Consider the following 24814-nt stretch of genomic DNA (forward strand, 5'->3'; position numbering starts at 1 on the left):
ACTACTAATCTGCAGCAATAGTTTGGTGTAATTTACTCAGCTTCAATTTTGTGACTAAATTGGCTTCAAATGTTGGATTCATGTTTGTACAACAGTGATTAATTGGGTTAATATCTAGTGAAGATCCAGGCCATAGGTTCAAAACTGGAATGCTGCTGGTCAACAGCCATTGTTTTATACTGGCTTTAGTGTAGTGACAATTATTACACTAACCACTCGGTCTATACACCCTTGTTTGTTTTCTGTAAAAATATTTGACTGTACTTTCTGTCAGAAAACATAACTTTATGCCAATCTTTGGTTGTTCATATTTTGTAGCATTTGCAAATGCTAACATGTCATTTACATTTTTTTCTGAAAGGAGAGACTTTGAGACAGGCTTATATTTCGTTAATCCAAAATCAACAGCAAGGTAGCAGCAAATCTTTGTAGCAAATGATTTGTAACAGCACAGTAGCATCAAATGGTTAAAAAGCTAAGTAAATTACAAGCAATAGATGACTCTGTAATGGAAAACAAAGATATGATTGTATTAGTTGTAACCAAGTAAAAAAATTGCTTATTTAAGCAGTCAATACTTGAATTGATTAAGTATGCAACACTAAAATAAATTAAAATTATTTATATTCTTAACACTTATATAAGTTGAAGTTAATTAAGTAATTATAAATTAAATAAACTCTTAAATAAACTGAAGTTGTTAAAGAGTTTATTTAATTTATTAAGTACTAAATTTTTCTGTGTAACTGATTCAGTTTTAGTAAACACTGTTATTAAAGTACTTTACCTCTTAACTGTTAATGACGTTTATATATGCCAGACAAAACTTTTGAAAAATAGTGATAATGTATATACACACAAATGTTTGTTTAAAACAGTGTGACACTTACAATAACAAACCTTGTGTCATGGGACCAATCATTTATTCTAGTACATTATTTTGTAGAAATTTTAAGCTCACAATGGATATTTTTTTTATAAATATAACTGATTCAGTTTAAGTTTTAGTAAACGCTGTTTTAAAAAGGCAAGTTGTAAAAATAAAATTAGTGGCAGTAAACTGAATTCAACAGAAGGCTCTGTTGAATTTATTCTCAAAAGTGACCACAAAATCTCAGATTTTAGTGGCAGTGACTTTGATGATGTGATTGATGGGACAGATATCTCCTCTGAAAAGGATGTGATGGTGTTACATACAGTTGCTGAAATTGATCAAAGTGGTGCTATAAGTGTAGTCTTCTTGTTCACAGTTTAACCATTACCTAAGTAATGGTTAAACTGTGAAAAATACTCCTACAAGAAGATGTGTAGTGTGTTTTATTAAATGAAACAATCCATGAAAAGAATGTGATGTTGGATTATGTGTTGTGTCTTGCTTTGAGAAATATCATCAAATATCAATTTTAAACAGTATTGAATTATAATGAGTTTAGTTATACTTTTTATGTAATTTAATTAAGTATTTCTGATTATTTTTGTTTGCTCTTTCTAATAATTGTAATTTTTTATATCATTAACTCTATCCTGGAGCTATTGCACACCCAAAATAGGTGATTGTTAATGGATTAATACTTAAATTTATTATTAGTTAAATAATTTTTAACGTAAAATTAAATTTATAAATGTTTGTATTTTTAAATATATAAACATATATTCAACAAAAAAAGCATTTTTTTCTGATGCAGAGCAAACAATTTGTTTTTTATATAGCATTTCTCATTTTGATTTCAAATATACAACTCATTTTTCACCATCAAGTTGTAAAGATATTTGGGTTCAAAACTCTCTAGTATTTGGGGTAAAATCCCTAATATTGTCATCAAAAATTATTCAAAAGTATGTCAACCTGGGTCTCAAAAGAAGCATACTTTCATAGAGATTTTAAAAATAATATTTGTTTTTAATAAAAACAAGTACTTTTTGTTTTATTGCTGAGAAACATTGTGTTAAATTTTTGTATTATTGCTGAAAAACATTGTGTTAAATTTTTGTATTATTGCTGAAAAACATTGTGTTAAATTTTTGTATTATTGCTGAGAAACATTGTGTTTAATTTTTTTGAAGAGTCTTAAGCTTTTTTTTGCATAATTTTTTTGTCAATAAATTAAAAGGAAAAATATTTATGTTTTCTAAAATCTCTATGAAAATACGCTTCTTTTGAGACCCAGGATGACATACTTTTAAATAATTTTGATGACAATATTAGGGATTTTACCCCAAATACTAAAGATTTGAACGTGATGGTGAAAAATGAGTTGCGTATTTGAAATCAAAATGAGAAATGCTATACAAAAAACTAATTGCTTGCTCAGTACCAGAAAAAAAATTTTATTTTGTTGATCTGCGTAATTTATTGAAAGTTGATGAAAATTCACTAATGGTAAACTGGGTTAATAATGGTGCTAAATAAAACAAATTAATCAAATGAATGAATGAGTAAATGAATCAAATTAATAAATAAAAACTGTGATACTATTTAATTAAGTTTATTTTTTATTAAGATTTTGTTAAAAGAAAGTTTTGACAAAGATGATCAGCAAACACTTGCACCATTCTCTTTTGTGGAACCAAATAATAACTGTATAGAAGGCATCCTGCAACAGTTTTTTAGTGTTGATATACTAGATGGTGCAAACAAGTTTTTGTGTGAGCATTGCACTGGAGCTAAAAGCAAAAGCGGACAAAAAGGTATATTTATTATTTTACTAGCAAAATTACTGTGTAAATTAAAGTGTATTAAAGCTTGCTTGGTACACTTTAATTTTCCCATAATAAACGCACTTTGATATCCGGTTTAAAAATTGAAAAAAAAAAAGAATGAAAAAGTTCAACCTTTTTTTTGTTGTTGTTGATGGACTTATTTATGAAGTTAATGGACTGACTGCCCAAGCCAAAAGTTCTTATTTGATGTGTACAGACTACTTATTTGATGTGTCCACAACTTCTATGATTATAAAGATTAGTTATATATGTATATTTTGCTGCACCAATGGCTGAATCAGTTGGTGCATGTACTACTTCTTAAAAAATGTTTATATTTAATAAGTTCTCTCAGTTATTTTAATGATTTTTTACTAAAGTGTACACGTCAAAATTAGCTCTATACTTTTTTTTACCGTTTCCTACATATTAAAGATAAGGACTGTAAAATGAACTTTTTTTCTACAAGTCTGTTGTGTGAAGAAAACATGTTAAGTGTGGTACTACCAGGGACATTTTTGGAATGGAAGTTCATACCTCTTGCTTAAGAAACAAGTGCTATACCACTACACCACTAAAAGTATACTTATGCACACACTAACCATACATGCACACACATGAATATATTGTATTGAAGCCATTTCACAACAGAATTTCACAACATTTAAACTATTAAGATTTTTTTATCCCAGATCTTAAGAAATTTTAAAAATTTTGAAATCTTGAATCCTAAAAATGTCAGATAATTAAACTTGTCATTTTTAAAAGAACACAAGTCTAAAAATTTTAACATTTAGTTTAAAAATTTAAATGTTCTGTACAATGTTTTTTTTATAATAAGCAAAACTCACTAAGTTATATATGTTATTTATCTTCTCCTATGTTTAGTATCTTTATTACTATAGACATTTTTTTGTATAAAAAAACTTTTTTTTTTTTGTTGATTTTGAAAAGTTTTTATTAATGAACTTGTGTCCTTTTCGAAATGACAGGTTTAATTTCATATGAAGTCCATTCATTTTAAATATCTTAAGTTAAGTCTGTTGATTTTATTAATTCTTTACACATTTTTTGAATAGATTTCTTAAAATAATAAAATTGTAATTAATAAATTAATTTTATAAATATAATTATATTATTAAATATTCATATATATTAAATAATATATATTATATAGTAATATTAAAAATATATTAAATAAAATTATAAATATAAAAAATAAAATAATTAAAAAAATAAGTTAAACTAAAAAAATTTAACTTTTAATGAAAACAGAAAAAAGTTGAATTTAACATGTACAAAAGTTATTTATTTTTTTAAATCTTCAGAAAACAAAAAGATTTAAAGACTAAACAAAATGTTTTTTTTAAATCATGACTTCAGAAAACAAAAAGATATAAAGACTAAACAAAATGTTTAAAATCGTTATTTGCAAGTCATATTCAACATCTGGGCATCTAGAGAGAATCCATAACCTAAAGTGAAGGAAGGTAAATCAGCAAATGATTGTCTGTTGCTCAAAAACCACAAACTTTTTACAATTTTTTTTATAAATCTGAGCAGACCTTTGCTCTATTTCTTGTATAACGATATTTCTTGAGTAACGATATGGCTGCTCATGACAGAATTATAATCAATGTGATTTTTAAAAGTGAGTTTATACATAATAGCAAAAACTTGTTCCTAAAATCTTTCAGATGTTTTGTCTTTGATTCCAAAATCTCACAGCTGTTCGCCTTTGATTTCAAAATCTCACAGCTGTTTTGCCTTTGATTCCAAAATCTCATAACTATTTTGCCTTTGATTCCAAAATCTCACACCTGTTTCGTCTTTGAAAAATCTCACTGTTGTTTTGCCTTTGATTATAAACTACCTTATGATCATCCCATGTGAAAATCAAAAAAAAAATTTTTAATCGCAGCAACGTAAGAATAATTTGAGCATTAACAAGTAGACAAGTTTTTAATAAATAGAAAAATTCAAAATTTCAGATTTAAACAAAAAAATAAGTATAATTTAAGAGTTATAGCCATATAAATTTGAATTTTTGTGTGTATGTGTATGTGGAGAGAGAGGTACAATAAATATGCTTATTTTCTTTGTTACATCTCATCTTTTAAAATAAGTTTTAAAAGTAAGTTGATGTTTTGTCTAGAAAAGTCTTAAAACAAGACAATTAGTATGTCAAGATAAAATTTCTTATGTTAAAGTTATGTACTTTACAAAGAAGATCTTTAACTAGATTTTAAGAGAGTTGCAGATTTTTGAAAATTCGGCTGATAAGAGCAGAAAGCGAAGATATAAAATTCAAAAAAGACAAAATACTTTTTTTTTAAATCAGTTTTCAGGAAACTTTTTTTTAAAAAGAAAAAAATGTTTTCGTAAAAGTTTATTCAACCACATGGTGATTCGTCATATTATGCGCGTTTGAACTCAAGAAATTCAATTTTAGAATACAAATTTTAGTAAACTCTTTCCTTCATCACGCTCAACTGAAATGTTATAAGTTTTTATAACACGCGGTAAGCAAATTTCAAGTTTAATACAGCGATTTCGAAAAAAAGCAGTTTCGTAATATAAACATGGTAACTTTGCTATATAAATTTTGAAAAGTTTACTCAAACAGGTATGTCGAAAATAAACTTTTTTTCATTTTAGTTTACAGTAAAAAGCTAGTAATGAAGTTGCTCATTGCTGTTGTTTTTTTAGCTAAAGAAAAAGTGTTTACAGTTGCAACAAAACAACTTTTAATACAAAAATTACCGGTAATACTCACCCTGCATCTCAAGAGATTTGAACAAATAGGTGGAGGAAGATTGAGAAAAATAACAAAACCTATCAAGTTCCCAAAAGAACTCAATATGGCACCATTTTGCTCAATATTTTCTGATGTTAGTCGATTTTATTTAATATATTTATTTGTTTTTTACATTTGGGTTCTAAGTATTTTTTCAACTTATTTTTTTTTGTTGTTGCTATTTTTTGCACATGTAAAAATTTAGAACATCTATTCATTTACTTTTAAATTACATATTTAAAATAATTTATTAAAAAATATATTTTTAGTGCCAAAATGATGGCGTAAAGTATTTTCTATCTGGTTTGATAGAACACTCTGGCGGTTTAAATGGCGGTCATTATGTTGCCTACGTTAAAACAAAAGGCGATCAGAAAAATCAATGGTATTGTATTAGTGACTCGGATGTCTCAAAGATTTCTGAAGAGCAGGTTTTGTCGAAGCAAGCTTACTTGCTTTTTTATGAACGTGTAGCAATTAGGTAAGTTTTTCTCTCAAGATTTTTTTTTGTTAATTTCGTTTTGCAATTTGAGTAATTAGACGACTTTTGCGCATCTAAATAAAGTTTGCCTGAAATTTTATATCTTCTTGCTCAGTTTTTTAGTTGTGACCTTTTAATACAAATTGTGATTTTTTATTTTTTATATATTATATATTCACTAAGTTATTTATTGAACTTTGTCCAATTGAATTAATACATACAAGAAATTTTTTAAAATTGATATTATTTTTATTGAATGACAACGGTTTTTTATGGTGCAAAAACTTTTTCCATAAACCTATTTATAGCGCATTTGTAAAGTTTTATAAAAATTTAGATTTTTAGAGATTTTAAATCGTGTTGAGCCCTTCATTCAGATTTTTTGTAAATTTTCGCGCGGAAAAATATTTTGAGCATCTGCAAAGAGCAGGTTTATATTGTTCAACATGTTCGCGCATGCGCTTAGTACTTTTTTTTTTTTGTGGCGAAATTTGTATACTAATTCATTCGGCAACAATTCTGATGAAAAATATTGTTCGAAAATGATGAATATGATGAAAAATATTGTTCGAAACAATAAAAACGAATGGTTTATAGCTAATAAGTTATCATTAAATTGTGAAAAAACAAGTTTTACTCTCTTCCATAAAATAAGACAATCAACTAATCTTTCGTTAAAGTTGCCAAAACTGTCAATCAATAAAAATCAAATAAATCGAGTAAATCATACAAGATTTTTGGAAGTAATATTTGATGAGAACCCATCATGAAAAAAACATATTAGTCTCATTGAAACAAAAATATCTCTTGCTATAAGTGTATTATATAAATCTAGGACCTTTCTTGATTATAAATCACGCAAAATGCTTTATTTCAGTCTTGTTAATTGTCATCTCTCCTACGCTAATATTGTCTGGGCTAACACAAAATTAAATAAGATAACAGAGCCTACAAAAGCACGAATGTGAAGCAGTTAACTATTTAAAGAGATTAGAAAACCCTTCCCATGTAATGAAATACATGACTGTGTTAATTATATCAAAACTTAATTCGCTTTAAATATTAATATTTATGTATAAATATAAGAATAACTTGGTGCCAAAAGTACTTTCAGATATTTTTACATCGGCGTTTTCACAAAAATACAATCTTCGGTCAAATACCAACCATAACTATCATTGAACAGAATAAAATCGCAAATGTCAAAATTCTCAATTAATAGCCAAGGCCCGTCATTAAGGAATCAATTAAAAAATAACAATATAAAAATTTTTAAAAGCACTTTCTCTTTTAAACGACAAATGAAATTGCATCTCCTTAATTTCTGACATAAATGTAAGTATGTTTGTATATGTGTGTGTGTAAGTATGTTTGTATATGTATATATGAGTATGTATGTATATATGAATTTTTATTCTTCACGTAGTATTTTACAGAAAAAAATATTTTATTGTAAATTTACTAGAGTTATGTGGGCTTTATGCGGCCTTGTTTATCAAAGTTTGTGTTTTGGAGTTATAGAGTTGAGAGAGAGTTGTAACTACAATTTTTTTTTTATTATTATTTATTTATTTTTCCGTTGATAAATATTACAAAAAAGAAATTACAATAAAAGAAAAATCCTGGCCGGAGCAAGAAGAAGACAGGTTGTCTTATCACCGAGCCCCGTCACACAAAAATTTACATGCACAATAATTGATAAAAGACAAAAAGACAGTATAAATACAAAAACAAAAACAAATCAAATACTTCAGCAATAAAATAATTTGTTGCTAACAATCTTCCAGTAGAATAATTTTAGAAATAAAAAAGTGAAAACGACAGAAAATCATGAAAGTTATAAAGACACAAAAAAAAATGCGTTGTTTAATTAAAAAAAAAAAAAAAAGCAATGTATGTAAACATAAGTATTTGGGCTGATTATTTAATATCATCAAAAATATGAACGAAAAAGACAATTTTATTTTCGTTATCTTTTATACAAAAGGTTAGAAACCATTTTAATAAAAGCTAAAGAAAGTGATAAAGATTTAATTTATTTTCAAGCGATCCAGTCCAAACCTTTAAATTGTTTTCAAAAAAGGTATTTGAAATCTAATATATCGAATTCCATGTTCAGTAAATACCGTTTTGAATCATCCTTAAAACTTTGCAAAGTGCAGTTTAAAACGAAGTTTTATTTTTTACTAAAGATTGGAAGAAATTTTTTCCAAACTAAAGGTCCCCGATATTGAATTTGGTACGAACTTAATTTAAGAAGGTTTATGGGAACCACAAAGTTATTCACTGAAAATTTGGTTGGATATTTATGGGAGATTTCATTAAAGTAGGCTTGAAATGTTACTGGAGAAAACCCAAGTTTTGCTTTAAACATAAATAACATTACTTGATGAATATTAAGCTTATAAATATTTAAAGCTCCAAGCTGACGTAAGAGAGGTTCGCATTGTGTTTTTCTATTTGCCCCAAATACTATCCTGCAACCATGTTTTTGTTTACTATAAATTTTTTTGAGTTTAGTGAGATTAGTGCTACCCCAGGAAATGTTACAGTATGAAAGATAACTGTGTATAAACGAAAAATATAAATTTTTTAAAGACTCGTTATTAAGAAAAGGTTTTGTTCGGTATAACATGGCAATATTTTTTGAGATCTTACCTTCAATATATTTAATATGAAATTTCCATGACAATTTTTCATCTAAGAGCACTCCCAGAAAGTTTGTAGTCAATTCCCTTTTAATTATTTTATTATTGATTAAAAGATTGGGTAGTTTAAGAGGAATATTCTCGGCTTTACTAGGTTTATGGAATAGGATAAATTTTGTTTTCTCTACATTTAATGATAGTCGGTTACTTATAAACCACTCGTTGATCTTATCTAATTCTTCGTTAAATATTTTAAAAAGAACAGTAATATCAATTATAAGTAGCCCACTTGTCTGTAGTGGCCTTTCAGCCTTGGAAAGTGAATAAAGATTTATTAATAAAATAAAATATAATTGCGTGGTAATTTATTAAAAGTTATATTACTGCAAAGACAGCTCCGTGAAAAATGACAATTTGTTAGGCTGGTATAAGGTTCTTAAGGTTTTAATAGGTAAAGTTCAAAGTGGCATACCTTAAGTAACACTTACTTGGTTCAATACAAATAAGGGCCAACATAATCAACACATTTTTGCCAACATGTTACAAGTTGATCGATTCCGTCAGCATAATAACTTATGCTCGGGATAATGACAAATGCCATTTTTTTGCATGGATCTGATTAGCGTAGGCTTTACCTCGTAAGAAATAGTTATCAAAGTTCTTGTAAAGGTGGTAGTCAGTTGACACGAGAGTACGCTGCAGCATAATTTCGACGTTCATGATTTGTGAAACGTGTGGGCGACCGGTTGTATGGATCATGATCGGACCTCTTTTTTTTTTTAAAGTGCAGGCTGCTGCTGACATAATTTTTGGAATATTTTGGCAATTTTCTCACTACTGGACTTTGTTGTGATAATTTGGCCAGGTTCCAAAAAATTGTAGTGGGTTATACCTGTTGCAGTCCACCTTTTTTATCATAGTCTTCTTTTGTCGGAATTTCACCTTTGGGAAGTACCTGACTAGGTTTTGCTGCCACTATACTAATTGATTTTATCGTACAGAATCCACTTTTCCTTAGACGTCACAATTCGATCCAAAAAAGGGTTGTTTTGACTTTGCAAAAGCGAAGAAAATAGATCTTGTTATCGTTCAAGTTGTTTTAATTATCTAAAAGTGCATGGTGGCTGATGCCTTGTTCCTACGCAATCCCTCGAATTATTATTGCACGTTGCTTTCAACAACGCAACTAGGGATCCACACTTGGTTAATTTGGAGATTTATCGGTTGTTCAAATATCAAGTTAAAATAAAATATCGCACGAAACTGTTCTTTAGATATGCTGAATTAAACCTACAAAAAACAAAAAAAAATTAAGCATAGAAAAAAAAAATAACACTATCAGATTGAGTCCAAAATTCTGTGCAAGATAGGACACTAAAACGCATTGTACGTTTAATTTATTTAGCTACAAACAAATAAAAAGTAAAAGTAAAGTAAAACAAAAACCCTGAGAACTCTGCTACCAATCTAATATTTCGTTCTCCCTCCAGCTAGTAAGTTATACCTCTCGTTATAATAAAGTTCATTAAGTAGACTGTTAAAACACAGCCTGTGTGAAAATTCTACTAAAATGTATCCAACTACAAATGTATTCAAACTACATTAAGGATTTGGTTATAAATTAGTTTATATGAGTAATTTTAAAACGGTTATTATTAGAATTTGCTGTATGTATATTGATAAAATAAAGTTCATAATTTCTTATCCGATATTTTTTATAAAGTTTGTTTATTTTTGCAGCCCTGACGATTTCAAATAGAGATTTATTACTATAACTTTCTAGGTGAAGATCTATAAACAATGTTTTTTTTGATAACATTTTTTAAATGATAAAGGTTTTTAAAGATATATCACTTTTAAAAAATTATAGTATACTTATTTAAAATTTTCTTTTAAATAATAGATTTGTTTTAAATGTTTTAAAAATCAAATACCTTAAAGAGCCGGTTACGCGTAATGGAATAACTTCCCGAAAAGTTAACTCCCGGTTAAAACAATTTAACTCCCCGGTTAATCTATTTCGAAATATAAGTTCCAATGAAATAAAAAGAAATCAAAGTAAAACATTTGAGCCGTCCAGCGGAATCAAAAAATCTTTAAAAACAAAACAAAAACTATATGTTAAATATTTGAAAAACAGAAATGAAGATAACCTATCTACTAATAAAAAATATAAAAACCTTTTCAACAAAAAAAAAAAAAAAAAAAAAAAAAAAATATATATATATATATATATATATATATATATAAACAAACAGCTTACCAGATAGAATTATTATAAACGAAACAGAACACAACGATAAGAACTCTATTGCCGAACAATTCAACAATTTCTTCGCAAATATTGGCCCTAACATTGCGTCTTAAATTCAAACCCCAAATAACTCCTTTGAAAAATATTTTACTGATCTAAATAGCGAACTAACTTTCAACAGATTATGTTCTGAAGAACTCGAAAATGCAAAAAACTTTTTAAAAAATTAACAAAGCACCAGGAATTGATGAAATTTGTAGCAATGTAGTAATGAATATCTTTCCGTTAGTTAAGAAACCTCTCTTCGAAATATTTCAATCTTCAATTACAACAGGAACCGTTCCAGAGAAATTAAAAATTGCAAAAATTGTATCAATATATAAAACTGGAAAATCATACCTACTAAACAATTATAGACCAATCTCAATTCTTCCGGTATTCTCAAAACTCCTCGAACGAATAATTTATAATAAATTATACAAATATATAACAAACAACAACATCTTAAATACAAAACAGTTCGGCTTTCAAAAGCAACATGCAACCGAACATGCAATCGTAGATCTTGTATGTTTGATGATAGCATCAATTACTCATTTGTTAATAAATAATTCGTTCTAGGAATCTTTATAGATCTATCGAAAGCATTCGATACTGTTGATCATGCTATCCTGCTCAAAAAATTGGAAAAATATGGCGTAAAAATGTTGCATTATTGGGGTTTAAAGACTTTTTGCTAAACAGACAGCAATGTGTTACTGCTGATGAAAATATCTGTTGAAATATGCCTAAGATTAAATGTGGCGTTCCCTAAGGTTCCATTCTAGCTCTTTTATTGTTCCTAATATACATTAATGATCTTCCGAAAGTCTTAAACAAACTTGATGTCATAATGTTTGCAGATGATACTAATTTATTTTATTCATCTCAGTCTATTAAAGAACTCTTTGAAACAACAAATGTTGAACTTGAAAAACTTAATATCTGGCTAAAATAAAATAAATTATCTTTAAACACAGAAAAAACCAATTACATCTTATTCCATCCCAACCAAAAAAGAAAAAAAATACTAAATATATTACCATTGCTAAAAATGGAAAACAAAAATATTGAAAGAACCGCAACAACTAAATTTCTAGGTTTACTAATTGACGAAAATATTTCATGGAAAGCACACATTAACTATTTAAATACTAAAATAACCAAAAACATTGGCGTGCTATACAAAGCTAAACCATTGTTATCCCAAGAAAATCTAAAACATTTTTATTTCTCATTTATACAGACCTATTATACATATGGTAATATAGCATGGGTAAGCACCAATAAATCCAATTTGAAATCACTTTATCGACGGCAAAAACATGCCGTCAGAATTATCTATAAAAAAGAAAAATTTACTCATGCTGAACCTTTGTTAAAACCTTAATGCACTAAACGTCCATAGAATAAACATTTATCAAAACTAATTGTTTATGCTAAAATATAAACTCGGGTTTGTCCCATCACATTTCTCAAATGATTTCTTTAAAAGCAATAGAAATAGATATAACACTCGAGAAGTAGGAAACTTTAATGTACCGTTTAGAAAAACAAAACTATCGCGTTTCATAATTTCATATCGCAATCTCTATCTCTGTAATAAACTGATATCCAGAAATGCCATAATTACAAAATTAGATAACCTAAATTGTTTGAAAATCTTACTAAAAAAATTCGTTTTAAATATAAACAATTATATGAACTTAACTAATACTGAAACTAGAACCAAAATTAACGTTGAAACGAAAATCCCATAAACCTCAATAACAAATATCAATATAAAAAATATATAAATCAATAATAATTTTATTTACGCCTAATCATATATTTATGTGTACAAAATCTAGCATTTATCAATTATTTATTATCTTACATTTTATTATATGTGAATCCAATATAAAATGAACTCCGATTATATTTTGTGAAACTAGAAACATGTAAAACGAAAATACAAAAAATATTACTTCACCTTTTCAAGATGTAATTGAGAACTTGAAAGTTGTAATTAAGAAACGTAAAATGTAATTTAGAAGATGAAAGTTGTAATTGAGAAACGTAAGATGTAATTTAGAACATGAAAGTTGTAAATAAGAAATCGTAAGATGTAATTGAGAAGATAAAAGTTGTAGTTGAGAAAAGTATAAAGAATACAAAGTTCTTTATATTTTGAATTTTGTATTCCTAATATACTTTGTAATTTAAGGCTGGAAATAATAATTTAATATCAATAAAATATAAAAAGTCATGAAAAAGGCATTTGAGGTTTAGGCGGTAACTGGAAAAATCCTTTTGGGTGTCAATTAAAACTTTCTTTTATTTTTGTTTGTGAAAAATTTAATTGAGGTTTCAGATGAATAATAAATAAAACACAAATAATTTGTTTACATAAAAATTTAAAATTTAAACAACGTCATTAAAAAATCATTGCAATATGCAGTTAAGCACCAACTTGGACGTCTTCCGCATTTAAAATCGTTGCGTAATGCGTGGTCGTATGTTGTACAGCGCGTGTACAATCATTTCCGATTATTGTATTTTTTGCCACAGTAACAATTCTTTCTAAATACTGCATTCGTTGTTCCATAATCCCAGCACCGAATACAGGTGGAATGCGAGTAACATTTTTAACGTTTACTTTTATTTTGGACCAGATAGCTTCCACTGTGTTTAACATTGGGCTGTATGGTCCAAATCGTAACAACTGAGCCGGTGAATTTTCAAAGACCCTTTCCAAACGAGCGTGACATGAAGCATTGTCTGTTACGACGACCAAATCCTCTAAACGATTCCCGGATGTAACCCACTGGTTAAACAAAGCCAACATCCATTCGTTATAAGAATCTGCTTTAAATGATCCCCTGCAAGTTTCCATCATGACGACATTTGTTGTTGATATAGCTGCACCTTTTGAAGAGGTATTTTCATTATTGCTCTTTTCTCTTGTTTGGCACGTCCTTGCATTTTTCAATAAAAAAGATTAAAATTTGTTTCATCCAACCAAACTGATGACCATTTGTGATGTGTTCGTTAATGTTCCTAATATTCCTAATACAGCTTTATTTTGTTTGTTTTCATTACTATTCATTGTAATAAGCTCCTTGTGCACTTTTTTAAATGAAAATAGTCTGCCTTCATTACTGTAATACCGTATTGCTGGTGCATACAAATGCTAAATTTGATATTATTAACTTATTAAAATGCATGTCCAAGAAGATCTTTTATAATGACCTTTAAGCTTACATTGAATTCGCAATTACAAATAATGTATTTTCATTTACATATTACGATTTCTTAATTACAACTTTTGTTTTTCAAGTTACATATTGCGATTTCTTATTTACATGTTGGGTTTCTCATTTACATCTTACTTTTCTTAATTACAACTTTCAAGTTCTCAATTACATCTTGAAAAGGCGTAGTACAAGCAGTTTCTTGATGACAAGACCATCTGGTCTTCCACTTGCGTTTCTTTTAATATTAATGATACCATGCAGTAATATTTCTTTGTATTCTATAAAATTGTGAGATTTTTCTTTTTTTTCTTTTACCATTATATATTTTATAAACATTGTAAATTTTTATCAGTTATATACAATCACAGGATTGTAAAGATAAAAATAATATATATATATATATATATATATATATATATATATATATATATATATATATATATGTATATATATATATATATATATATATATATATATATTAAATATATATATATTAAATATATATATATATATATATATTATATATATATATATATATATATATATATATATATATATATATATTATATATATATATATATATATATATATTATATATATATTAAATATATATATATATATATATGTATATATATATATATATATATATATATATATATATATATATATATATATATATATATATATATATATATATATATATATATATATATATATATATATATATATATATATACATATATATATATATATTATATATATATATATATATATATATATATATATATATATATATATATATATATATATATATATATATATATATATATATATATATATTATGGAACCGCAAGCAAAAACGTGAAGACTTTTTCTCATATTCTTGACTAGGTCATTCACGCGATAATTGAACAACAAAACCTATAAATCAAAAACTGTTTTCAGAATTGGATTCAGCATTATCGATTTAGTACAAAAACATCAAAATTTTAATTTTGGCCAAAAATCAAGTTTTTCAAGCCACTGTGACCCGGTATAAACAGTAAACGGAGAAATCCCCTCATGTTAATTTTATAAATGAAAAAATTTGTCAGACCAATACTATATTTAAAAAAATAAAAATCCCTTTAACAAAGGTAAAATGATCTTCTGTTATGATAACAGAAAAAGAATAATAATTAAAAATTACAAAATACCAATAAAAAGAGGTTTCACACCGTCTAATATAGTGGGCGAAAACAACGTGGGTTGAAATTTTTATATAGTGTTTTTAAAGAGTAGAAAAATGTTTTAAGTTGACTAAAATTTTTTTGACAAATATCACATCAAGTTTTCTGAGATCAAAGTCCAATGTTCAATAATTTAGAATTAACACAGCAATAACAGCAGGGAAAAAACAAACGAAAATAGCTATTCAACTTGAAACACTCGAAGTCATTTAATAAACATCTTCTTTCAGATACATTTCTTGAACGGTATGCGATCAATACAAGATATCATCTCAAATACTTCAACTATATATAAAACATCTAAAAACAAATTCTTCTGCAAAAAATAAATAAAAATCATAAAAATATCTTTAAAACGGTTCGAAATATTTGAAAACGAATTATTATTCGAATCTTATCAGCAGATTTAAAACCGACTCACACAAAAAATTTGTTTAATCTCCCTGCCAAATACTATTAAATTCAAAAATAAAATTATTTACGTTCCTAGCAAAGTTTTAAAGGAATTCAATAAACGTTTCACAGAAATCGGAACCAAACTTTTTTAACAGGATTCTAACGACTAATACCTCATTAAATACTTTAATAAAACTTATTTAAATTACAAACAAAATAAATCATGAAAAAAAAAGTTCGCTTTTTATTATATATGCTATATAAACATTCGGAAGTACATCGAAGGGCAAAACCTATTTTAAATCCAAGTTGTTTAAAAATCTTATATTTCTCTTTTATTCATTCCTTATATTAATTACGCTAGTATTGCATGGTGTAGTACCAATAAAAATAAATCAAAAAATCTCTTTAATATGCGAAAACATGCAATCAGAATTATATCCAATGAAAGCCGCTATACACCCTGAATACACCCTGCTATACACCCTGCTAACCTTTATTTACTAAGTTAAATATTCCAAATATCTACCAAATAAATATTTATCATCTTCCAATTTTTATGATCAAAATTAATAAAGATAATATTCCAAAATCTTTTAATCCCTTATTCAAAACTAATCAGAATAAATACTTAACAAGATATTTAAATAACACCTATATACTAGGGGTGTTCAAAAAAAAAAATTTCAAAACGCGAAAACATAAGAAGCCAAATTTGGGGCAAATATAAAAAAAGACGATTACAAAAAAAATAAAAATTCCAGATGTATTGACATTTACCTTGTGCTCAAGCGGCAAAATACCCCGAAAGATACCCCAAATTGTTCCTAAATTATTTGGCTTTGAACGCAAGGTAAACCTCAATATTTTGTTAAAATTTTTTCTAATGTGATCATAATGGTCTTGATTTTTCTTTTAGATTGTTGTGTATCCTAGTTTTTTCATAATTGTTGCTTATATTAAAAAAAGATTTTGCAAAAAAATAATTTTTTATTATTACATAAATCATGCCAAACCTTTTTTTATTTTGTCTTCAGAGGCATACAATATATCAAAGGCAACTCTTTGCAAGCGTGTGCACAACAAAGTCAAATCACATGGTAGAGGTACAACTACCGTGCTAAGTACAGCATTTGAATTTGTTAATGTTTCATTACTTATGAGCTTAGCCGATTGAGGTTTCGGCAGAACCTTCGCAGATGTTATCGCAATAGTTGAGGGATATTTAGTATCTACAAATCAAAGTCATCTACTTCATCCAAATGATATACCAGGACAAGAATGGTATCAAGGTTTCACGAAACGATGGAGCTGTAAATAAAAAGCGTTAGAGTAACAGGCAATATTTCGTCTCTCAGAGCTTCCTCTTGTACCGAAGACAAAATAAAAAGTTATTTCAATACACTTCAAAAACAATTTCTTAAAGCAAATATCAACAGTAACACTGCGTGCAATTTGTGGAATTTTGACAAAATTGGATTTTCAGGCGATCAAGGTAAACAGTATATAATTTGCAGGCTCGGTGCTAAGCGCCCTTTAAAATTGGTTGGTAATAACGAGAAAATTAATTACACAGTCGGTAATTGTGTCAACGCTACCGGTACCATTTTGCCACCATTCGTAGTTTACAAATCAATATTACGTCTGCACAAAGACTGGTGTGTAGGAGGACCACCAAACACCGTATTTACAACATCCAAGTCGGATTGGATGGAAAAGAAAAAATTTATTCAATTGCTCATTGAAGTATTCATACCGACATTCAAATTAATTCCAGGTAATTAGTTTGGTTTTTATTTAATTGAGTAGTTTAATCAGTTAACCAACAAATCAAATATTTTTTTAAATTACAGGTATTCACATTTTAGTCTTGGACGGACACGTCACGCATGTTGCTAACGATATTGCACGTATTTGCATTGACAATAACATCAGGCTGATATATTTACCGGCTCATTCGTACCACATACTTCAACCGTTAGACGTAGGTGTGCATTGTCACGTTAAACGAGTTTGGCGTAAGTTACTTACAGAATTTTATGCAGCTAAAAATTTCCACAACTTAACAAAAGAAAATTTTATTCAACTACAAGCAAAACTTTTTAGTTCCGGTGACGGATTTACACGAACACAGATAATCGCTGGATTTCAAAACATTGGTTTGTTCCCACTTGATATTAGCAAAATTGATCAATCAAAATTACAAATTGCTCAAACATTTCAAGTAACATCTCAGCCTGCTACATCATCTTCATCCGAGCCTGCTTCATCATCCTCAACTGAGCCTGTTCATCATCTTCATGCAAGTCTGCTTCATCATCCTCATCCCAGTTTATATAATCACCTAACATCAGCCAGCATTAAACTCCAACGATTCGCCAACTTCGAAACAAAGACTAAAGTAGAATATAAAAACCATATGTTTTTTTTTTGAGAAAACTAAATGAATTGCAAAATCAAACTTTTATAAAAAACAATTAGAAAAGTGTCAGTTAAATTCTACTCGCAAATACTAAATGAAATAATTGGCAAACCAAAAGTCAATTACTCATGTTTTCCAAATATTCTAAATATTAAGAATGAATTGAATTTGTCAAATGAATTTAACAACTTTTTTGTAAATATAGGACGTAAACTAGCCGCAAAATTTCCTAAAATAAATAAATCGTTCATGGAATACCTCCAAGTTAATAAAAAATGAAATTAAAAATGAAGAATAAGCGTTTAAAGAATTTGAAACGAAACAAATCTCCTTGAACTGATGACATAAATGGCAACATCGTAATTGACTACAATACGGAATAACAAAGACATGATTAAAACTGGGGTATAAAAACAACATAAATATAGTGTCAATACAGTATAGTTTGCAATGAATATAAGTTCTTTTATTTTAATTATATGCAGTTGATTTTTTTAGGAATTATTAAGCGATAATAGATGTTCAAAATATACTATAAATGTAATGTTCTAATAGCGGACTGCATTTTACATGGATTTTAAATTTACTAAAATAATCATTTTTTTAATGTATTTTCATATAAATAAGATAAAAATGAATACTTGAACTATTTTTAACAATTTAGGTAGCAAGTATAAGTCTATAAAAAACAAATGTTTTTGAACATGTATTTATAGAAATAAAACAATAGAGACAATAGTATTTTTGATAACATAAAATAGGTATATTTTTGGAGCTTTAAAGTTTATTTAAATAATTATAACTGCAGCTGATTTTTTTTTTAAACAATATGTGCTACTAGGATTTAATAAAATCATATCGATCAAGTCCATGCATGCGGACTTTAGTTTAAGGAAGAAGTCGAAATTGAAGAAAAAACTTTTATTTTATGCTAATTTCAAACATAAATAACTTATGCAAATATAAAATTTGAGCAGCCGTGGCGCAGTGGTTAGAGTTCTGGCTCAGAACCCAGAGGTCCGAGGTTCGATGCCAGCTCCAGCCATATAAGCGACATTGGTACGGAAGGAGGCGTGAACCTCTTGTTAAATGCTCTCCCGCGGTGCTCTGTGATAAGACCGTAAGGACTTCTGGGAGCACCTAAAATAACTACAAAAAAAATTTTTGGTGAGATAACTTTCCACGTCATCACCTAAATATCCTGATAAGAGACTGGAGCAAGGTTCTGTTGTCATGTGTTTCACAACCAGATTGCAAACACATTCATGTTGACATTCAGAACCTGACAGCAAAAACGAAATTGCTCGAAAAAAACAATTTCCATCAGCTTTGCATGCATGCATTTTCAAATATACATCATTTTCTTTTCCATCAATAAGATCTGGCATAACAAGTATTTTGAGAGCAAGTTTTTCAGCAATTTTCTGGCAAATATCTTTGGAGGGATATTTCATTAAGTTGAGGTGGCGGTGAAATTCATCTTTATCACCACATTCTTAAGATAATTCAGACGTTTTGAATTACTTTCCTTCTCAATAAATGGTTTAAGATTATTGTTTTTTTTTTTGCAATGTGTTATTTTCTTTACTGTTACTTAATAAGCATTTAGAATTTGATAAAATATCAAAAATCTCATATGGACCCAGCCACGAGAAAGTCATTTTTGCAACTTTCCTATCATCTCTTAACAGGTTTCTTAAAAGAATTTTCTGACCAACTCAATACTTTGATGCCGTTGCATGCTTTCTGTCATAGTCAATTTTTTGTTTCTTTTGTGAACAAACAATATTGTTCATGGCTTTTTCTTCAATTCCTCTTTTCATTTTTAAAGCTTTTTTTAAAACTCTTTTTATTATATACAGGATTATTTTTATCATCATTGAATCTATTTGTATTGAGTCGATATGTATTTTACATCAATCGGAAGGCAGGGTTGTTGAGTACCCCATTGAACCATGCACTTTAACACGTTGAGCAAAAAGATTCCATTCAAAACTGACACCCAAATTTGAAAATTTTCATTTAAGACCTTAATAATTGCTTTATTTATTGTTTGGTTCTGTCTCTCTACAAGGCCATTGGCTTGTAGATAGTAAGCCGGGGTAACATGCTGCTGAGTACCTGTCATGTCATGTAATGCAATGGATACAGAGTTTACAAACTCCGAACCTTGGTTATTGATTTGTATTTTAAAACAACCATGTCTGCATATAACTTTACAGAGAAAGGATGCTACTGATGCTGCTGTTTTGTTGCTTAGAGGTTCAGCTTCAGTCCGTTTAGAAAAATAATCAATAAGAACAATCATAAATTCGAATCCATTCGATTCAGGTAATTGAATTAAATCCACACCAACTTGCTTCCTTACTTGTTGTTCAACTTTAACAGGTTTTAAAGCAAGAGAGACTTTAAGACATCGCGCATATTGATTTATTTGCTTTGTGATATCCCCCACTATTGAATGCAAAAAAAAAATGTTGAAGATATTTGCTTTCTAACAGCATTAATGCCATAGTACCTGGCTAATGCAACAACTTTCTCTGAAGTTCCTAGACCCTCATGAACTTCTTTAACTATGTTTAGCTGCTCTTCTCGATCTATTACCACAATCACCTACGAGAAACAAAAGTTTGTTAGTAGACATTTAAATAAAAACAATAATTCGAATCAAAAAAAATTTTTAAATGTTAAAATTTTTTTTTAAACTTTGAATTAGTTAAAAAGTTTTTCTCACCATGCCAATATTTTTTTGCAATACATCTATTTGTTGTCTATAATTGCAAACTTTTTACATTGCCTTTTAAAGTTTGCCTTTTTTCCTCTCTCGTTTACATCTTTAGGAAACCTTTTGTCATTCAAATATTTCCTGATATTATGATAGTTATTATTTTTGTACATCTTGAAAACGCCAAAAAAATAAACGCCAAAAACTGTATATTAAAAATGTCAGTAAAATAATAACGATAGCAGTAAAATTCCAACGTTGAAATTTTAATACGCAGTAATAACTTTAACGTTGGAATTTTGCTGCGCAGTAAAATATTAACGGCAGTAAATTAAAAACGCTACACCGGCTATTAAAAAAAATATTTGTTTATACAACAGCTTATTATTTTTAACTGTAATTTCATTACCGGGTGTTAGAAAAAATATTTGTTTATATATAATGTAAAACTTTTAAAACAAGAAAACGATGATAGTTAATTTTTATTAAAATTATTTTTTAATTCTAAATACAATTGGAACGAGTGTTTAATAATTTTTAAAAATCAAGAGGGTTAAAGAAAAAGTTAAAAATGTCGAATTTTATTTTTTTCATTGTACATAAAAATTAGTAGATGATGAATATTTAGTTAATAGACATTAAATGTATTTAACATTAAAATATATTTAAAACAGTAGTTGTGTATGTGTGTAAAACGGTCTACATATGATTCGATTTGCATGTTTTTGTTTGTTAAAGACCCTTTCAATTTGTGTGTAGCACCAATCGTTGTGTAAAACAGTCAATAAAAGAAAAAATACAAAGTAAATTAAGCAATTAATAATTGTTGAATTAAGTTGAATAATAATTTTTTGAAATTTTAATTTTTAGTTAAGATGTTTTTTTCAGGTTACACTTTTTGTCAGTAATACATTTTAATCTAAAATCTTTGATAATTTTTCTCTTATTATTTTGTGATTTGCTCAACAAAGTTTCGGAAGTTTAACGGAAATTTCATCACATTTATAAAAGCAAAGGAAATAAATATATAAAAAAATTAAAACTATTTTTAAAAGTTTTAATTTTTTGAAGAAGTTTTGGACAGACGAGTCATGCAATAATATAATGGTACAGTACAAAGCTGGCTTTGTAAGCGAGAAGTACCGAGATCATCTCTAGCAGCACCGTGCTTAAACTGTTTTATTACGCGCAACTGCATGGGCCATCAAGGTTTGTGTTTTTGAGCTTTGAGATATAAGAGATTCAAAACAGCAATGGAAATAAAAATTAAAAAATAACAATGTTAATAAGAAATAACTCTTCCGGCCATTGGGAGGTAAATAATGTATAAAAAAATGTTGGAGTTAAATTAAAAATTATTTAATAAAGTTGTAGGTTTGAAGCTACCATTAAAAGTTGTCGAGAAAGGGGATTAAATAGCATAATTTGTTGTTAAGCTATTTTTGGATACTAAATACTTTAAATACTTGATACATATTTTTTAGGTTTTTCCTCAATAGAATTTTCCCCAAAACTCTATTTTGAATATTAACTTTGAAAAATATTTTTGACTTTGAACCATATTTTCATCTAATAAACGTTTCATAACGCGTCGAAGCATTGAACTACGCCATAATCATTTTTTTTATTACATTCAATTGATTAATTAATGCTAATTCATTATTTAAAAAAAATTTTATGTTAAGTCTTTTTTCGTTTACATTTTTTAGTTAAAATTGTGTGATTTCCATACACCCGTCAAGACTTAAACTGATTGGATTACACCACTCAAAACCATTTTTTATTAACCCATCAATCAAAATTTTTTTTGATAAATCCATTCAAACTGTGAAAAAGGAAACTTAAACATAAAATATAATTTTCTTTTTATATGTTCAAAAACTATAAACTAAAAATATATTTCAAAACATTCTCCATAAATGTTGTAAAATATATATACTATAATATGATATCCTCAAAAATTCTGCACTGTTGCAATAAAGGCAGAACTCATGCAACTCAAAAATAACATCGAAATATAAATTCCTTCACAATCAAGACACCTTTTGTAAAACCAAAACAACAAAAAAAAAGTTTTCAAAAAAATTTATTTTGAATTATAGTCATTGGCGTGCAAGTACTAGATGGGAACTCTTGGCCAAAATAAGTAATCGTCCTTTTGACATATTTTTTATTTCAAATATAATTTTTAGGAATGTGACAATTAAAAAACGTTTGGTTCTACTCATTTTTTTTTTTTTAATGCAGTATTTTGTTATACAATATTTTTTTTATATATCTGAAGATTGTATCAACTCAGCTAAGAAACAGCTCTAGATTGTCTTACAACAAACCTTTGTTATTGATAACCTTATATCTATACCGCATAACCTCCTCAGGTTTTAACATTTGGTTTAATGCGTTTAATATTTTATAACCTAGCATAACCTTTAAAGGCATATTAGAAAAATTATGAAGTGTTTTTTACCTTACGCAAACTCTTTTTATGTAGTTTTGTTTATAAATTCAGAATATTTAATGACATTTCCAACCAATCAGTTAATAGGATTACTATTCAAAGACTCAAACAAGACAACTTTCTTAATTGTTAATTAATGTGCCAACCTAGAGGAGTAAAATTTCTTCTAAATGACTTTTCAGATGTTAAACTTTTCACATGTTTTTTTCTCAAGTACTTTTTCTTGAAATGTTTTACCGATATCTAAAACTGCTATCTCACTTAAATCTGTTTTGCAGGCTACTAATCTATAAAAATTAATATTATTACTAATGGGATTTTAACAAAGTACTGCAAGTGGTAGGAATTTTTTTTTTCTAGAAATTGCAATCTTGTTTGAATTCGTTTTGCGGGCTGTAAAGTCACTTTTCTTGAAAATTTTTAAGACACGCACACTTTGTATTATTTAAAAGTTTTAGCAAGAACTAAAGATTAGGACTAATTTTACTCACACAGTTAATCTTGTACAAAATATTAAACCAAATACTTGGTTTAAAATAATGCGCAAAAATGCGTATATGATACTAGATAGAGTTAACTGGATTATAGTAAACAGTTAAGCTTTAATCTCAATTACTTTTTTTTTTTAAAAAAAAATATTTTATGGATTTTTTTTTGTTTTATAGATAATTTTTTACATTAAATAAGTATATAAAAATTGAGAAAAAATATTTTAAAATCAAAAAAAAAATTCGATTTTTATGAAGAAAGAAAACTAAAAAATAGTTGAACTTTAATAACAATTGATTAAGATATTAAGAAAATCAAAAATTGATTGAAAATGAAATGAAAACTAATCTCACTTGAAGTAAGAGTACAAAAAAATTATTATAATCAAAAATACGAAAAAAACTATTCATTAATTAAATAAGTTTGTATTGTTTCATGGTCAGAAGCAGGTCCGCAGCATTTTCTTATGCAACAAAACTTTTCACCAATTTTGTGTTTTTTGGTTAAACACGATCGAAAAACCCGAGACTTGCAACTAAAAAACTTTAATAACAATTTTTGCACTTCTTGATGTCTCAGTTTTTTGAATGTTGCACTTGCTGAGTTTCATTTAAAGCTTCACTGAAGTCAATCTTGTGTTTCTTTAATTGCTTTGTCTTTTTGGAATCATCGTCTTGGTTTGTTTTCTTGAGCACCCCAGATGTACTTAGACACTGCGCAACGTTAGAATTATTTGGTTCCATCTCCATACTTTTGAGCTTTGGGATAAAACGATTTAAAAAATAAAAACTTCAGAAGACGACATATAAAAATAACTTTTTAACTTACATTTTTTCCGCAACTTTTTTACTTATACCTTAGATTTCAAAACAATAGAAAACATTATTCTGAAGTAGACAACACTATCAATAACTCCTTCTTTTTAAAAAGTGGAGATAAA

At 27.5% G+C, this 24814-nt stretch overlaps 2 protein-coding genes across 2 annotated transcripts in view; both read left to right on the forward strand.

The window, feature by feature from the left end:
• The window catches only part of LOC105846599 (ubiquitin carboxyl-terminal hydrolase 16), a 54508-nt gene extending 48293 nt beyond the window's left edge, over window positions 1-6215 (forward strand). Inside the window, exons 19-21 of the mRNA XM_065793358.1 lie at window positions 2502-2688; window positions 5410-5591; window positions 5767-6215. Of these exons, the coding sequence (XP_065649430.1) occupies window positions 2502-2688; window positions 5410-5591; window positions 5767-5982 (585 nt within the window). The 3' untranslated portion in view covers window positions 5983-6215. The remainder of the gene's footprint in view (window positions 1-2501; window positions 2689-5409; window positions 5592-5766) is intronic.
• Window positions 6216-17042: 10827 nt separating this feature from the next.
• LOC136078708 (uncharacterized) lies at window positions 17043-18717 on the forward strand. The gene is made up of 4 exons (XM_065794497.1): window positions 17043-17106; window positions 17207-17557; window positions 17649-18110; window positions 18701-18717. Exons 1-4 carry the CDS (start codon window positions 17043-17045, stop codon window positions 18715-18717), a joined length of 894 nt encoding a protein of 297 aa, XP_065650569.1.
• Window positions 18718-24814: the final 6097 nt, after the last annotated feature.

This window comes from Hydra vulgaris, chromosome 03 (assembly GCF_038396675.1).
Source record: "Hydra vulgaris chromosome 03, alternate assembly HydraT2T_AEP".
Taxonomy (NCBI): domain Eukaryota; kingdom Metazoa; phylum Cnidaria; class Hydrozoa; order Anthoathecata; family Hydridae; genus Hydra; species Hydra vulgaris.

Excerpts from the sequence above, each read along its gene's own strand:
- LOC136078708 (XM_065794497.1), top strand. The coding sequence starts at position 17,043 with ATGATATACCAGGACAAGAATGGTATCAAGGTTTCACGAAACGATGGA. Across the intron at positions 17,107-17,206 it reads TGGAGCTGTAAATAAAAAGC|CAAATATCAACAGTAACACT; the intron begins GTTAGAGTAACA and ends AATTTCTTAAAG. Across the intron at positions 17,558-17,648 it reads GACATTCAAATTAATTCCAG|TCTTGGACGGACACGTCACG; the intron begins GTAATTAGTTTG and ends TTCACATTTTAG.